General features: G+C 39.6%; 1 protein-coding gene across 7 annotated transcripts in view; it reads right to left on the reverse strand.

Annotated features, from left to right (window-relative positions):
• Positions 1-17,627, reverse strand: part of LOC124159396 (aryl hydrocarbon receptor nuclear translocator-like protein 1) — a 415,122-nt gene that overhangs the window by 35,262 nt on the left and 362,233 nt on the right. The window contains exon 1 of one of the 7 annotated variants that reach the window (XM_046535178.1): positions 1,694-1,978. The exons of the other annotated variants lie outside the window; for them this stretch is intronic. Within the exon in view, the coding sequence (XP_046391134.1) occupies positions 1,694-1,755 (62 nt within the window). The 5' untranslated portion in view covers positions 1,756-1,978. Of the gene's footprint in view, positions 1-1,693; positions 1,979-17,627 lie in introns of those variants that run through there. 7 annotated transcript variants of the gene reach the window in all.

A 17,627-nucleotide genomic window follows, 5' to 3' on the forward strand; every position in this document is an offset into this window, starting at 1 on the left:
AATGGGATACTGAAAAAATCATGAAAATTCTCCATTCACGAAATGAGCATTTTCAAGTAGGCGATGCCTACGCTCGTGTTATTACGGGAAGTCGACATTCCGTTCCGACAACATCACTATTCCGCCAGTAATAGTAGTGTATCACGAACGCCTCTCTTCTGAATACCTTCAGCCGTATTTGGCAGAAGCCGGTGGTTGACCTGCCAGAGAAGGTGAGACGCTAACCTCACCCATCGCTTCGTAGCACCTCGGCGCACGGTCCTGAATCAGCCAAATATACATCATTTTGAAGGTTATTGATGGGTGGGCATGAAAGATAAATGCACATCTATTCTATTTTTCCAGCATATATCGATTTTCTAATGCTGTTAAGTTACGTTTTACTCCCGTAAAGTTGCAAGATAAAATCGCGGAAAATGGACATTAAAATAAATCGTAGGTAGAACATAACTGAACACATTATGTGAGATTTAAATAAAAAAAGCAACAAAGAAAACGCAAAAGGTTCATAGCATAGGTAAAAACGCCTTCAGTACGCATAACTGAGAGAAGGTTGGTAATTATATCATAACAATGAAGAAAAGCTAGGCTAAACTGTAAGCCTCGCGGATGTCTAAAAATTTTGAACTCCGGCGCTATACGATGTGACTTCCCGCTTTTTCTACGCCAATTTCAAACAGTCCTGAGTTCAGGCCGTTGCCAGCATTTTATAAAAATATCAATTTTCCATAGAAAAAGATGTATAAAAAATAAGAAAAGTATCTACCCGGTATACTTGATAATATTAATGTATTGAAGGCCGGCATTAAACGTTCGTGAGTTTGATAGGTCATCGGATACGCAAAGTTTTCCATCCTTCCGCTATCTTTATGCAGACTTACATAAATAATTTCCTATAAAGGCATCAGAAAAAAAATTGAAACCAAGTACTCATTTTATTCCAAGTACACCCACAAAATAACACATCGTAGGTAATTATTTCGGTGTCTCAACATATTATTCCCGTAACTTCACTGCATAAATGATTAAGCTGAAATTATTTGGTGCCAGCTTTTCTTTATGAAACAAACTGTATCAAATAAACAACTTCGGCCTCATCTTGCGAAGATTCCATGACGAGTTAAACACAAAGTTTGTACTATTCATCGGTTATTTTATTTTCTCAGCCGATTTCGTTACACTCTCAGAAAGTAAATTCTCAGAAAGTAAAAAATAAAATAACTATTTTTGATAAACTGAGGTTAGGCATATAAGGGGAGAGGCAGGTCCCCCTCAAAACACGAAAATTAAAGAAAAAAATTAAACAGCCTAATCTGAATTAGTACCATGAATCGTGCGTCTGGAGATGGCGGCAGCATGAAGTGATACTTCTTCAATATTATATTATTCCTACCCATTTGATTATAAAATATCTAAGGGCGTATGTTAGTAACATGACCGAGAGGGCTCTCCTTACTCCCCACCGAAATTAAGGTTTGTGTGCGCGACTGACATGACTGTCGATCGGTTGAAATTCCAGGAAGCACTTAATTTTAGACGGTAGAAATCCGCACAATTTGGCTTTAAGGAAAAAAGAACCCGCATCTTAATAAAAACATCAGAGCACATTCGGAGAAATCTTGACACCTTATTCACCACCCAAGTCAAGGGACTAACTACCATGGTCCACGTAAATATCAATGATGGACTTTACCTGCTCCTGCCTCCCCGTGTCTTGAACTGAACTGGCGAGCGAGGTGCCATGGCAACACCCATTCAGGTAGACGTGGGACAGGAAGTTCATGTGAGCACACGATCGACGAAGAGAGGACAATTTTTTTCGAAAGAAACGAGCGTCTTGCGCAGCGGTGTACACTCCACGAGTGGCAGAGCATGTACTGGCGAGCGCACGAACGGAGAGCTTGATCGCAATGCTCCTGACGTGACCTCTTGCACTGATATCTCTCTCGGCCTTATTTTAGTATTCTCTGCAGCCATTGCATAAAGACGACTTCGACGGAGTGGACTTTGTATTATTTACCATGGTAACAATACCAAAAATCCACGGAAAAAGAAACATATCTCATCAGATAATTTAGCCGACGTCTCCTCACCGTGCGGGTCAACAATTATGGAAGTACGTCGGAGTCACGGCCACTAATCTAATCGGTTCGCAGGCGATAAATTCTGGTGAAGTCCTCCTTAAACTTCTTTCTCGCTAGTTCTCTTTAACCTTTCTCCAAAGTTCTGCCTTTCCAGAAGGCACTAGCAGTTATCAGCAAACTGTGGTCTCAGGAAAAGTCTTGTTAGCTCTCCTCCAACCAGTCAAACAAATAATAGAATTCTAAGGCAAGAATTACGAAGAGTTTATGGAAGAACGATCCCCGAAAAACGACTTCATCTACTGAAAACATGGTCGTGGAAAGGAAATCACCTGATCTTCACAAATAAACGTAACTAAAATGCGGCTAAGTCGTAGGTGATTTCCGTTTGCCACCGTAACATGACACGGCATTAAGAAACTACGCATTAAATTATTCAAAAACGCATTTCAACTCCGTAACCAAACGACTATGACAAGGGAGGAGAGGAAACGACCTATTATTCGCGGATAAAAAATAAATGGGGAATTAATAATGACGAATCAGTGCCGTTCGCGCAATCAGTATTTGTTCAGTAATTTTAATGGTTATTATATATCCATAAAAATATTCCTAACATGTGCCAATCACCACTACTTCATGAGGAACGAGAGCGGCTGGAAAACAATTTGTCTATAATATCTGAAAAATTCCCAAAAATACAGAAAATATGATAACGTGCTGCAAAAAAAGGCAACGTCCGCCAATAACAATATCATCACGTACTGAAATGTTGTTTCGCACTATTACACATTGCGAAGAGACACAGCATTCACACGATAAAAAGTAAACTATTTCTTTTGAATAGCGCCACATTCCTACCGAATTTATAATTATGGGTCCACAGTTTGCGGGATGAAATAAGGAAAGATATTTTTTTGAGAAAAGATAAGAAAAAAATGGGGGACAAGGGGGTGGCGGCAGCCTCATTGATTCACATGGAGGGAGGGAGAGAGGGGAGGTTCCTCTCCCCTATTCACCCCCTCCAACCCCCCACCCCACTCCCCCGCTATTTCGTTTCCCACGCTCCCTAAACAGAGTTTTGCCGCAGATGGGCTGCTGACGCGGCGCCTTCCACTCTCGCTTTCAACCGCTCGTTCCAGAGTACATCCCAAGGTGCAACCTTAACCTTAGAGGGAGGGGAGTATTAACCTCGCCCGTGAAATCGACCCACTCGATGCAACGCGTGAGTTCGCGACCTCGCGAAGGGGTCAAACACCCGACGGGCAGTGTGATGCACGCTGCCCTTCTACATACCCACTCGATCCCCGCACCATTAAAGTTATTTTCCACAAGGAATCTCTGTCGCAAATGCTAATTACATACATATCTCTCTCTTTAGCTTGATATCTTTGTACTTGCATAATGTTTTTTTGTGATTTTCCACATTTTTATAGAATTTTATGAATTGACAGTTATGAATTTCCTTGTTGCTATGTTCCTGTTTACATGCGAGATTCAATGGTCGCTTTTTACATTTTTCACATATAGTAAACATATCGAAATGTATTCGCTAATCACGAATATTTTGTGTCAACTTCACTCGAATATAATAATTTTAATGCCTTATTGCAAGGTTATATCGTTAACGTAGACTCAACGTATGCAGAGGGGCACCTTGAATGTGCATCGTTTAAAGTGAAGTATTTCGATGAAAAATGAAAACAGATAAAATTGGCTATGTTTCAAAGATTTTTACTTATAAACCCTTGAGATTACCCTACGCTACCAATCAAATATCATAGACAATATCTGCATTCTAATACACGAGGAGAATAATAATTTATAATCAGAGGAAATCGTTTCAAGGAATCAGTTTTTTCCGTCAGTTCGAGCACATGAAGTGGGGTAATGTGAGGTATCGAATAAGGAATACTTCAGTGTTATATTCCCATATCAAATTAAATTAACTACTGTCAATTTTCCACTATTTCTAAGAATAATACACACGACTGATTTTGACGTCTTTACGTCATCGCAAGTGTCTTATCTTGTAAAGCAATTCGAAGTTGTCGGCAGCAATAAACTAAGGAATATAGGAAAATTACCTAAGTTTTATTTTTAAATGAGGCTATTCTCCCATAGCGTATTATTGGTGAACTCGTTATGTTACACCAACGCCTTAATTCAATAGACATTAAAAAGGGCGGAGCGTAAAATATTTCATAGCAACTACCGGCAAAAGAATTTTCTTTTAAGATCTCGACCCATCTGAATATTTTAATAGAGTTCAATAATTTAAAAGCTCACAGTCAACCTATTTTCTAGATCAAAAAATAATATTTTCAGCCGCAAACAATTTCACACACATTCTGACTAACGATTCATCCAGTTTTATAAGCAGCAAATATCACTGAAAAGGAATAACGCTGCCTAACGCCAGAAGTACGAATGTATCAATCCAATTGGTTACATAGGCTTAAATAAACACAACAAATTCCTGGGAAATAGCCCAATATCACCACATCCAAGTGAACTTGACTAAGTGAATTACATTTTATGCTCGTGCATCTACTTCTTCGTCCTAGCGGTCTTGAGATAGCGTTTTGAAAGAATATATTGATGCGAGTCCACCGATAACATGCATGTCATTTATAGATATTTTCTTTATGAGTCAAGCAATGGTTACATTAGATCACTTTAGTTGCGACAGTGCGTTCGTGGGTGGTGGGGGTGGAAGAGAGAGGAGAAAAAAGTTAGGGAGGGGGTAGATAAGGGCTTCTGCTGCGCAATGACCCGAGGAGTGACCCCAAATAATAAGGTCCTCTTGAAAGCATGAATCAAGTCATGCATGCGTGTACACCATATTCTTAAATCTCACGGCTGCCAACAACACAAAATAGAATGTTTCAAAGGGTAAAGGTAACACGTATAATTCCTAGTCTCGGGCATGACTTCATGGAATCGACTTAAGATAATGAAATGTAAAAAAACTTTATGATTCCACATAAATTTTTATTTTATGCGGACTTTAACTTAACATATTTCTGTTACTCCACTGCGGCTATTATCCCATCAGGAGACGAAATCGTGTATATAATTAGGTACTTCACAAATGGACATGAATATTGTTGATTGACACGATGAAAACTAAATAACAGCTCGAAAATATGATTTTAATTCATACAGAAAGATTTTCCACGACTAGAAAAGCATCTTACCTTCCTCAAGGTCAATAAGTATTTTCTTACTTAATGTTCTAGAATGGCTCACAACTAAAGTAGATGGAAATTCTCTCTTTCGTCAAACGACACGAGATTTAAAAAATGATAAATCTCAATGCTTACTCATCCATTACAATTATAGTTAGTTACGACCCAATAAAAGTGAAAGTTGTAGAGAACAGGTGTACCGGCGGAACGGCCGGCGTAGATAATGCAACGTGAAGATGAGACAGAAAAAAAACGGAGAGAAGAAATTACTAAGGTATCTGAGGACTGAGGACCATTGCTTACATATATGCTTAAGTGAATATAGTATTTGACGTTGAAACACGATCAGTTGAAAGTAACGTAATCTTGCGACGATGGTTTGATTTTCATCCGGCTAATTTTCGATCCATAGCTGAACCATTCAATATCCATTTTGGTAAGCAATAGTACTAATAAAATAACAAATAATTACGAAGAACAGGCAAAAGTATACTGCACGTTTCGTCAAGTTTCTACAACACAATCATTGACGGAGTGAAGGGACTACAAAGCAGGGGCGGATCCAGGATTTCTTTCTGGGAGGGGCACAAGCAAGGCCGTATCCAGGATTTTGTTCAGGGGGGGGCACAAGGAAACCTCGTCATACAAAACGAACGAAATGATAATTAAGTATTAAAAATCTAGCATATTTTTAAGGGTCTGGGGGGGGGGGGGGGCACGGGCCCCCGGTCCCCCCCCCCCTGGATCCGCCTATGCTACAAAGGTCACACCTCATTCGCAATGTTTCTTCTCAAAAAAGAAATTCTCATATTATTAACTTGAACAAGATTTGAATAATGCAGGACGTCAAAAGAAAAAATACACCCATCGGAGATTTTATGGGATATCCGGGAGCATTGCGAATACCATGAATGCGTCAGATTTCAGCACATTATTACGTAATTTTAAAGTTAAATATTAAAATTTATTGATCCGAATCTTAGAACTCATTAAATTTTTGATCTGAATCTTAGAACTCATAACTTAATGCATATTTGCGTATTAAATCATTTAAATGTTGATTATCCATTTCAAATTACTAAAACACACCGTTTAAAAGACTTCTCGCCAACGAGGTAACTGTTTTCCACACTTTAATGCCTTCTTATTGAAATAACAACCAAAACTAATAATCTCAGGGAAGAAGAACCTAAGTTTCAAGTTCCTTTAAGTTTCAAAGAAATTTATGGCTACTTTGAGAAAGGATATTCCATTTTAATGAGTAGGTTAGACGAGTAAAATTTTAGTTAAATGAAAAGTTGCACCAAGAGCAACTCTGGTTGAAACTTGATTTCAGTACTTGATTTCGATAGCGAAATTCAACATTACACCGAAAAGAATGAAACATGCATATGGGTGTGGATACGAATAAGCCTCCATTATTACAGAGAAAGCTAGGACAAAAACGAATCCTTCTTAACGTCCAGTCACGGCCATAACTAGAATACTTCAGAAGGCAACATCAGCTGCCGGTATGCCTCTCAGCAAATGGTAAAATACTATGAAGCAAAACGAAGTGATTGTAAGACTTTGAAGGAACAAACATTTTCTCTGATGAAAGAAGATGCAAACATGTAGGCAGAGATGGAAGCACTTCCGATGCATTGGAGGATTGTAGCGCCAAAGGATTCTTGGAACCAGAGTACTATTTTCCACGGGGTGTTTGAATCAAACGTTGTAATGTAAAATGGATGAAACACGAATTTTCCAAGAATATTCATGGAGCGCATATAAAAATGTATCCAATTATTTGAACAAACGGAAATCAACCATTTTTGAAATGGAATAAAAGTAGAAATCAAAAGAACTCTTTTGAGCATCACACGAGATAGGACTCAACGGAGGAAAAGTCTAATATGATATTAAATGACTTAAAAAAACTTGAGGAAGGAGAACACATTACTCATTAAAATGCGATAGCGACGGTAAACGACTACCGATAACAGAGATGACAAATTATTATCGCAGCCAATGATGGAAAAACGGGTTAAATTGCGAAAATCATGCCACAACAAGCCCGTTGAACTAAAAAGGAAGAAGCGATTTACCTACACTTGAGGAGTTATCTCTTATATAACTTCGATATGACTTCGAAATAGTTCGGACACGTGCCTCAAAAAATTAGTACCTTTTCAATAGGAAATGGATCACGATAGAATTCATAATATGGCCGAATTGCAATTCACTTTGAGGTATAGTACATCAATTTCCCAAGTTTCTGGCTGGTACAGATGAGGGCTTACTATGGATCTCTACCGGCCTTACTAAAGAAACATGGCAGACACGGGCTAAACGTTTGACCATGTCACTTCAAAATATTATTGTATAACACTTGGATTGGAATTCGGCCTTAATATCAATGGCAAAGCAATTGCACGTAGGGTTTTCTGAAAAAATGCAGCAAGGTTTATCAGGAAATTAATTCAAGAAGTAGTCGTAGTAGTAGCAGAAATAAAGTCAAGCAACGCCACATCGGCGTCCACAGCTCCAAATCGTGGAAACAGAAATCAACCTCCAATAGGAAGGAATGATTTATGCAGTCTCCCTGAAATAGACTATTTCTGTCCCAAAATAGTGTATTGCGCAACTCGAAAAACTTTCGCTGGCACTATACGCATCCATGCCCGCACAAAAAGATGCTCGAAGCACTCGTTGCGCCGGCGCTATATACTGTCGACGACGCGCGAGGGCGCAGTCCGCGGCGACCTCAGACGCGCATTTCCGGTGTACACCAAAGGATTGAGTTTCTTTGGAGTCATCTCGCCCCAGAGGAAGACGAATATGAGCACTCGCCATCAGCCTGTCTGCGGCAGCCACTACGTGTAAGGACCTTGAGTCCTCCGCATATTGGAAAAGAGCCACGCTCCATAAAGAGGAATAGCAGACCCAAATGATGCGACGTTTCAGTATTTCCCGGTGAATGTTGAACATATACAGGATTGCCGGCCTCGTTGGAGGCGACGTAAAACCCTCGTCTGCCAAAAGAGAGGTCGCGGGTTCGAATCCCGCCTGGGTAGATTTCCCCTATCCGGAGCACGGTTGTTCGTACACGTGGAATTGTAATTTTTTTTTGAACACCCCGATGTAAAATTGCCAATATGAGCTACATTCCGTGGTATGGAAATAAATAAATAAATGTCTTCTTGCGTAGGTATTCCACTAAGATAAATACGGTATTTCAAAATAAATATCGAGTTTTTAAAGCTTGATTGAATGTACACTTCTTGACTAATGATTGTTACACAAAATGGTGGCTCAGTGGGTACAACATAAGGCTACTAATCTTCTTACTTCATATCCCGCGTGAAGCATTCAAACACCTTCAAATAGAAATCGTCGAAATGCTAGGTTGCCCAGGAAAGGAAACCCTTAACTAGAATACATCAAGTATCACACTCCTATGGTTTAGTCTGGGGTGAGCCCTAATCTTACCTATGTAAACATCTTCGGGTTAAATCACTGCGAGAGTGACATCAATGAAGGAGCGACTAATTTTCCATTTACACATGAGCATTTAGTGTTTCCTCTAATTTCCGTTTGAAAGCGCTAGTAGCAAAAATAGCGTCTATTGAACAGAAAGCTTATTTCACACAACACCACATTCCAAGCGTTCCGTCGACCTGACGCTGATGCGATTCATTCTTTGGGGATTTCAGAAAAGATCCTCCCTATTAGCGAACGGTATCAGCAGATCTAACCGACTTAAAAAACAGTATTTAATCAGTCACTGTACCGATTACCGACTCCACACCGCATACTTAGATAAGACTCGAGAAAAACTGATGTAAGCAAGGGAAGTACTCACGGTAGACTGGATGACTACTGTCCAACAAATGGTGTTCCAATTGAACACATGGAGACAACGCTAAAGTGCAAGGAGTTGATATTTCATAATATTCATCATATACAATTTCAAGTCTAACGGCATACAACAAACATAAAACCTTCAGGAACCTTACCAATCCGATATTCAGATAAAACATCCTGTACTTAACCCACACAGCAAGGTACCAATTTGATCGAACATTTTCACATTTTCTGCGTTCGGCTTAAATATTTCAAATATATTACGGTGATAGCATCAACAAGAAATTTATGACAAATATACGTTATTTCAACATGAATGAAACGAATGCATTTTTAAACAGCGATCGTAAGTTGATTTTTTGTAAGTTTATTGTTACTTTAAGTCATCTGCAGCCTAATTTTCACAGTGACAGCAACGTGGTATGGTACCCGGATTCAGAGGTTGCACCAATCCCCGTAGCAAGAAATAACTGCCACAACATGACGCAAGACAATTACTTCGCGGTGAATAATGCATGCAAATGAAGTCTTCTCAGGCTTCCGTTCGGATAAATATTTAATCGCAACCAACATTTTCCTCCAGGCTCCAAAACGTCAGCAACTATTAAATATTAATAGCGGTGGAGGACCAGAGAATGCTCCTTGCACTACCTCAACATGGAGTCATAACGCGCTTTATGTTGTGGTAGTTCCCTCGATGACGCCTTGACCGATTTTATACCTTTCCACTTCCTTTCAAGCCTATCACTTTTTCTTTTGTGCCTGGTAAAGACGAAAAAAGGAAGGCAAGAAGCCTATAGAGAAATTCATGCCGGGGGTTAAAGCAGCCTTGACTCCTCTACCACAACATTTCAGCGATTGTGAACCATTTTCAGAAAATTAAATTGATGGAGTCAGGTATGAAAAGGCTCTTCTGAAGAGATAAAATCAAGCATTTCCAAATTCGGCCGTTGGTATCTCACTAGTCTGGACTCTCGAATAACATATTTAGAGGTGCAAAAACTATCGAATACGATCCTAGTAGCACCTTCCAATTCGCCGCCTTATCCGTTATATGAGATGAGAAAAATGTCAAAGTCGGATGATTTCCCAAGAATTTAAATGGAGGGCAAATTTCGAGGTCCTTACTAACGCGACTAGAACTTCAATTTCCAGATTTCATTTTCTGTTATCATTCTATTGTAATCGGGTTCAGTTCCTTATACACGAAATGAAACCGGTGATGAAATGTTGCAACCTATCTACATTTAGGCATTAGGGAGGGAAAAAAACTATGACGAACTCATCGGAAAAAATATTATCCGCGACAGAAATAGCAAAGAGTTAACGATTAGAAAAAATATACTGGACCCTATAGCAAGCGAGAAATGAAATGAAATATCACAGGCGATGGAGAGTGTAAGATTTTCTGAGTGATAATAAGGCAATAGTACAAAGCCTGAGCATGCAGATTAATACAAATTCACAACAAGCTACACATTCAAACAAGAAATGTCCGTTGAAAAGGCACAAAATAATACTCGGGGAATAATAATACGCATTTTCCATTCAAAGTCGACATCACAACACGCGGGGAGTATGAATGTGCGACTTGTGCGATCGGGGCACTGCCGTTACTAGGATGAACTCGACTCTTTCAGTCCACCTGGCAAATATTCTTAGATGGACAAGCATTTCTCATTCACTGAAAGAGGAATATTTGTCGTCTTGCTCTCACTAAGCTGACACGATTGCGGTAGAACGTTATCGCGGTAGAAAATTACAAAAGAACCCACGACGCAGTTTAAAAATGAGGGAAAGATGGGGAGGACTAGCACGAAAACAACAGCCATCCATTCGATGGAAATCACGATTCATCGAAATCAATCGATCCAAAATATTTTACTACTTCTAAACTACACCAAAAAATGCTATTTTACCTCAGCAAACCAAAAATATAAAATTTCATAAATGCGGAGGTTAAATAAGGTTATCATTTTCGGTGGACGTCTGTGTTCAATTATTAAAGGGTCGTTCACTGGAGGAAAATGGAGTAGTTTTGAGAATTTACGGCAATATTGGTTCCCAGAACTTCAACTGCGATTCAAACCCATTAGACTCAATAAATTCGAGGAAATGCGTTGCGAAATTCAATTACTCCCGAATATCAACCGAATTACCGATATGAAATTACTAGAGCACATTGTTCCCACGAAGTCAAGCCTCCGTAAAATACATTTCTCAATATGAATCAAAAAGTCACTATTGGATGAGATTAGGTACGCAAATAAAGGCTATCTGTCAATTCGCCAAGCCACTTGCCCACCAAAGCAGTTGCTAAAGCTAATGTTAACATGATACCTACGGCAGAGGTATATCAGTCAAAAACGCATTTACCAATACAATTAAATTTATTTTCGAAATTAACAAAGCTAGGAAATAAGGGCATAATCATACACGGTCCATTCCTGACACGCCGGGTTCCCTAATACAGATTTTGTCGCGCATATTACCTCCAGAGGCCGAAATGGTAGGGCGTAGCAACATAATGGACTTTCTGGGTTCCAAAGAGATATGACATTAGACCTAAAGAGTACCTTATAAACTCAATTATCGCTGCTCCTATGTTAGAATTACTCGACGACCACCGAAACGCTATTACTTTGGCCGAGAAAAAATAACTGCCAGGTAAGACTTTTAAAATCTCATTTTTCGCAGCCATCATAAATACACAAGCATGACGGCTTGATGGTTATAAATGCCTATAGATTTTGATTTGAGCCAAATTTATTACCCACACTGTTCACATTTATAGGAATAACAAGTTGAAAGAAGCATGTATGGTGATTACAAAAGAGAAGCACATACATCACTCAACCGTTAAATGTCTAGATCCATTAACCTTTTTGCAAAGACACTAGACTATGCAAAGCTACTAATATAGGGAGCCCTATCAAATACTACAAGAGCTAACCCAATTAACCGTGTTTATACTAAGCTTAATAAAGTCCAATCAACGCACATTTATCCACGCGAAGTCCGATGCTCAGTGATAACTCCCGTAACGTGAATTTATACCAAATAACAGACATAAAATAAATTTTCAGTCTATCAAAAAATGGTGAATTTCCTCTGAGCTCCAGACCCGTGGTAAACATAGAAGATGATAGCGCAATTATAACAACTCGCAATCGATAGAAATATAATAATTAAGAGCCTTCACCATGGTCGGTGGCTAAAATAAATATTGTATCGGAAGTCACCTCTCCTAAACCTGTCAAAGACAAGTCCTTTCATTCACTTGAGGGTATACGCGATGGGTCGCTTTATGGAGATAATCGACGATGCTTTTAGCCATCGAAGTGAACTACGATGCATCGCATCGATAACATTAATGCTAACGAAAATAGAAAGCGATGATTCGATGGAAATCGCCTACATAGATGAGTCCAATGGAACGTAGAGTCCGACGACCGTTACCGCAGAAAATGCTACCATGAGTACTGACTTGATCCAAAAAAAAAGAGCCGGGCTTAAAATTGTAAGTTGGAGCTTGATTTGTTCTCTTTAAGAAATAGACCTTGTCCTTAAAATAGTTTTAAACTAATCAAATTTTACCTCCAAAACTAAAAAAAATCGATTCATCGATCGAAAGAAAAATATTCATAAATAGGGTTTATCGAGAGTCGTTGAAAATCGATTCGTATCGATTTAGGTTCAATTTGAAACATTTTATTCAAGTTTAGCAAAAATTAACAGAATCAAGTATTTAATGTACAGAATGCAGACGTGAAATCACTTAAAACACAAAGATATTTAAGAAAAATAACTGAGGATTTATCTAATCAAAGTAGGAATAAAATAAAAATAGGGCTATGAAAAAAGAAAACATAGAGAGGCCATATGCAATACTTATTCTCTGCAGGTACGCTTGAAGTGTTGAGACTTAAGCTTACACAGTGACATTTATAACTGCCTTCCAAGGATGACAAACTAAAAATGGCAACCATAAAGACTGAAATATAAAAATATCTACTAGGATATCATAATTTTTTACCAGATAGGACGAAAGAACGAATGTCCTCCAGTAAATAAATAAATAAAAATTTTACAGGAACGCTTGAAAACATTTAATGTTCTCGCCGATGATAAACGAATGAACGCCAACCAACCCACATGCCTGACTCCAAGCCAAAATACCGATCGTTAATTAGTGAAAATGGTGAAAATGCTACCGCAAGGCCATCTGGTCGACTACAGCACTGCGGACACGCCTGCCGTAGGAGCCAGCTCTCTGGGTCAATAGGAACTGGGAGAGAGGTATATAATACGCAATAAGTATACATCAGTCGGTTTCTCCTTTGCAAGTTTAATGGATGGACTCCAACTGTCAACGAAATAGATTGTGAAATCGTAGTGGATTGGATACCAAGTGATAGTAATCCGATATTGGTTTCATTAAAAAAATAGTTGGCCAACCAGAAATGTATATTTAAATAGGACAGCACAGTAAATCTCCAAATCATAGCCAAAACCACAGCTACAGCATATGTCACGATGCATAATACCCACACTCTCCAATTTAAATTGCCAAATATGTACAAATCATGACAGTAATATGATATCAGCTTATTTCAGAGAATTCTAAGGTAAACACGGGATTTCCGAAGTAGCCTTGCAGAGACTCAGCACGCACAAATAAAAAATATGAGCTGAAGGAGGGCATCATGCGAAGGCAAGGGAACGAACCCATTCAGCTGACTAATAAAAGGGTCCATCCAAGAAATCCTTACATTAGCGAAAAAAACAAGAGATATCTCCGTGCTGATAAAATATTGATTCAGAATAAATTTCATTCGTATCAATCCTCAGCGTAAAATGGAGGAGTACATGACAATGTTACACAGAAATCATAAGCAAACTGAAACAAGTGTATACCAGAGGCACCCGATTTATCTCATTTCCACCGCTTCACTCCCAACTTCAGCAAACAGCCGTGCGTCGCATAACCGTATCGCGGGGAATGGGATAAGTAAGGAGTTTAACAATGGATAGCTTTCAGCAGCTCTTTACCTCTCACTAGATAGTCATAGAGACGTGATCCGTACCCCCTTCAAATGAGCACATTGTACATAAAAGTCACCTCGCTTGCTCTCTCTTTGGAGAGAGAAAAAATGATACATTGTTGCAACTCCCGACGATGCATCGAGTGCTCCCTTATCACCAGAGCCCGCCAGCGACTCCCTTCCCCTCCATCGTCCAACACCATCCACCACTATCTACTTGTCGAGCATTCCCTGCGGCATTGAGTTCCCGCGCACGGAGAGAGAGAGGGAGAGAGAGAGGGAGAGAGAGAGGACGAAGAAGAAATTCCGAGTTGCCACCATCAGTTCCGCGAGCATTTGTTTTCATTCCTCTTCCTCTACCATTCGCCAAACAAGAGCTCGCGCTACGCGAGTTGGCCGGTGAGCCTCCACGATCGGTCGCGGACGGCGCTGCCAACGTTGCCGCACCGCACCGCGCCGTCATCATCACGAAGTACATATCCCATGGCACATATCATTTCAACAGTCATACCGTGGATGATCGTTTACCAAAAGTATTTTTTGTTTGTGATGACCGTACAGGGTGTTCCGCCATCGATCCAATTATTTATTCCCGCAAAAACCCCACATGCCAAGTTATTTGTCACATAATTCGTCCCAAATTTGAAGGCCCCATTCAAGTTACACGCTGTGGTTACCAACAAAAGAAAATGATGTCGATAAAGAGAAAAATCTTCAAGTAAATCAAGCGTAATTTCAGGAAAGCTTTGTTATTTAGATTAAAAGTGAATGGAGAATTTGGAAACTACAAACATCCTGCTGCTTAAAATAAAAAGTAATTCATAAATTCAAAATTGTAACATCTTCACTCACATTATTTTCCTGAAACAACGGATTTTAATGATTTTACGGTTGAGGACTTCGCACTGCAGTTCCAAAGGGAGGCCTACTCCATTGGTATCTACGGCTATTATGTCTACTGGAGTAATAATTTCGGATTTGCAGCCTCTTAATATCGAGTTTCTTTCTTGGAGTCATTTCCATTTCCCGGATTTTAATAGTTGTCACTGAAAGGCTTTTGTAGCTAATTTAATTAGCGTAGTTTTTTTTAAAACGTTAATGCAGGAATTCGCGTTCAAGAGATTCTTCCTGTTATAAAAAAATTAAATTTCATGCTACCTTAGTCTCATTTACGAAAATTGGCCTTTTTTTTCGTTAACGCAGAAGACTATAAACATTCATTAATTTACACCTGCAAAAAAAGGAATTACATCAGCGGCACTGGCTGTTTTTTCAAGGCGTAGAGGAACGTGTTTACAACGATATTACGTAGCATTTAAGCGCTTAAACCATCTTATTTCACACTTGGCCTTTTGTCTAAAACATGTTATGCAATGTACAGTGGCGCCACAGTCAATTCTGCGGCGGCCGCACGATCTAATGGGGTGCACGGCAGAACCGCACTTGTGCAAGCCTCTTCATCAGACTTCCCCGAGGGGAGGGGGGGGGGCAGCTCAAAAAAGAGGATAGATCGCTCTTCCTCTCTCTCTCTCCAAACAGCCTCACCACAGGATAAACACCCAACTTAGTACCCAAGTTGAGGAGTGATGACGGGAAAATGACTAACAGAGTTGAACACGAACGGAGATAATCCCAACTTTGTGTTCAAGTCGTTTCCGGGAAACTGCGATTTCTCGGATAACTTTCCGAAGCCTAGGGATGGAGATGTAAACAGAAAATCTAATATGAGTTGAACTTATGCATCTCATATCGCCTGAATCTTTTTATGCTGACGCAGGAATATCAGAAATACCTCTACGTGCACCAATTTTTCACCACCTCGCATAAATCTCAGTGCCTAAAAATTAAACAACGGGAGATTTCTATCTAAAAATAAAACTAATTTTGAAACCTTGAACTGGTTTTGATGATTTGGGTGCGATTGGGCAGAAGGAATACTCATGAAAATCACATTATATTAATAATGTCTTCACGGTACAATACATTTCTTTACAAACTCCAGCTAAAACCATACTTTAGCCAAGGATTCACGACGCAGGGTAATACCGTTGAGCCCCGTCAGCAGCAAATACTTGACACCGAGATTCATCTGACTGAACAGAAAATTTCAGGGTCGTCAAGGTTAAGACGTCGCCAGCGAACTTGAGAAGTATTCAACCGATTTGAGTTCTCTGAGAATAACAATCAAGTACACATACATTCCCAAAGGCAAACGATTGACAATTCAACTGAGAAAGACCGTTTTAGACCGAAAGACTTTTAGGACCTATATCGAACTTTTGAATAATATTTATCACATCACACTACTCATTAATCCAACTCGCTATCAGGTCTTCATTTAGGAAAAATTCTATACAATTAAGGCTGATCGTAAACTGTAAGCGTATTCAGGCGGCTTCGCGCGGCAAATCCCTTAACCCAGAGAAATGCATACCTACGTCAACTCCAGGCCTCCACTAGATTCAGGCGTACTCATGCTCGCGCAACACATACTGTTTGGGTTGAATCTGTCGCTCGCAAACGTTTGACCTGAGACCTACTTTGTCCATATTTTTCTGTTAACTATTCAAAATATAACGGTAAGTGCCTTGTGTCATCCAAGAGAAGTAAAAAACTTAGGCGGTTCATTTTCCAAACCCATAGGCAAATGGTTGTACTCGCCCATCGTCGTCCTCGTCTGATAAATTGGGTTCACCTAGCAAGATCATTACTTACCAGCTAGCATTCGACGTCTTACGAGGTGAGTACTGTCATGCAGGTATAATTCCTCGAAATCCATATTTACCCACAACGTTGTTTTTCAAACATAACCAGACTCACGTCTGTCTGTAACGAATACACACGTCCACTGGCATCGCAAGTTCGCTTGCAATGGACGAGCCCTACGTGTTCTAGCTGCTCATCGTGTTTCCACTTCTCGCCTCTCGAGTAAGCGTGATCGCGAATCCGCCTGAATACGCTTCCAGTGTACGACCAGCCGAATTCTCGAGAACACGCAACAAGCTGATATTTCAAAGCAACATAATGAAACCCAGGAATTTTGACGTGATGTAAAATAATAAAATTGCGATAGTCTAATTTGCGATAATTCGAAGTACTCTAACGCATAATCCTGAAACTTGCAGCGTGGGTGGGAAAATCTGCAGGTGTAGCCACTAAAACCAATACAGCTTGAAGCTGCTTCTGCTGAAGATGTATGCTGCGCTGTTGGAGGTTGCCGCCTAGGTCTAATCATTGCAGACAGTGCATTAAAACATTCTCGCTCAATTTAAAAATACAAATAGCAATGGGAGAAAAAAATGATCGGCAGCAACTGCTTTGCATTTTGAACTGTGAACATAAATTCTTCAAAGAAATTCAAAATTAATTAAACGGATGCCCTAAGCGAGAGACATGGAGGAATATACGTAAAGTTACATATTTTCGCGGTTATCGCTACCAAACATTTGTTTTTACTACTAATC

This window comes from Ischnura elegans, chromosome 5 (assembly GCF_921293095.1).
Source record: "Ischnura elegans chromosome 5, ioIscEleg1.1, whole genome shotgun sequence".
In the NCBI taxonomy this organism is placed as follows: domain Eukaryota; kingdom Metazoa; phylum Arthropoda; class Insecta; order Odonata; family Coenagrionidae; genus Ischnura; species Ischnura elegans.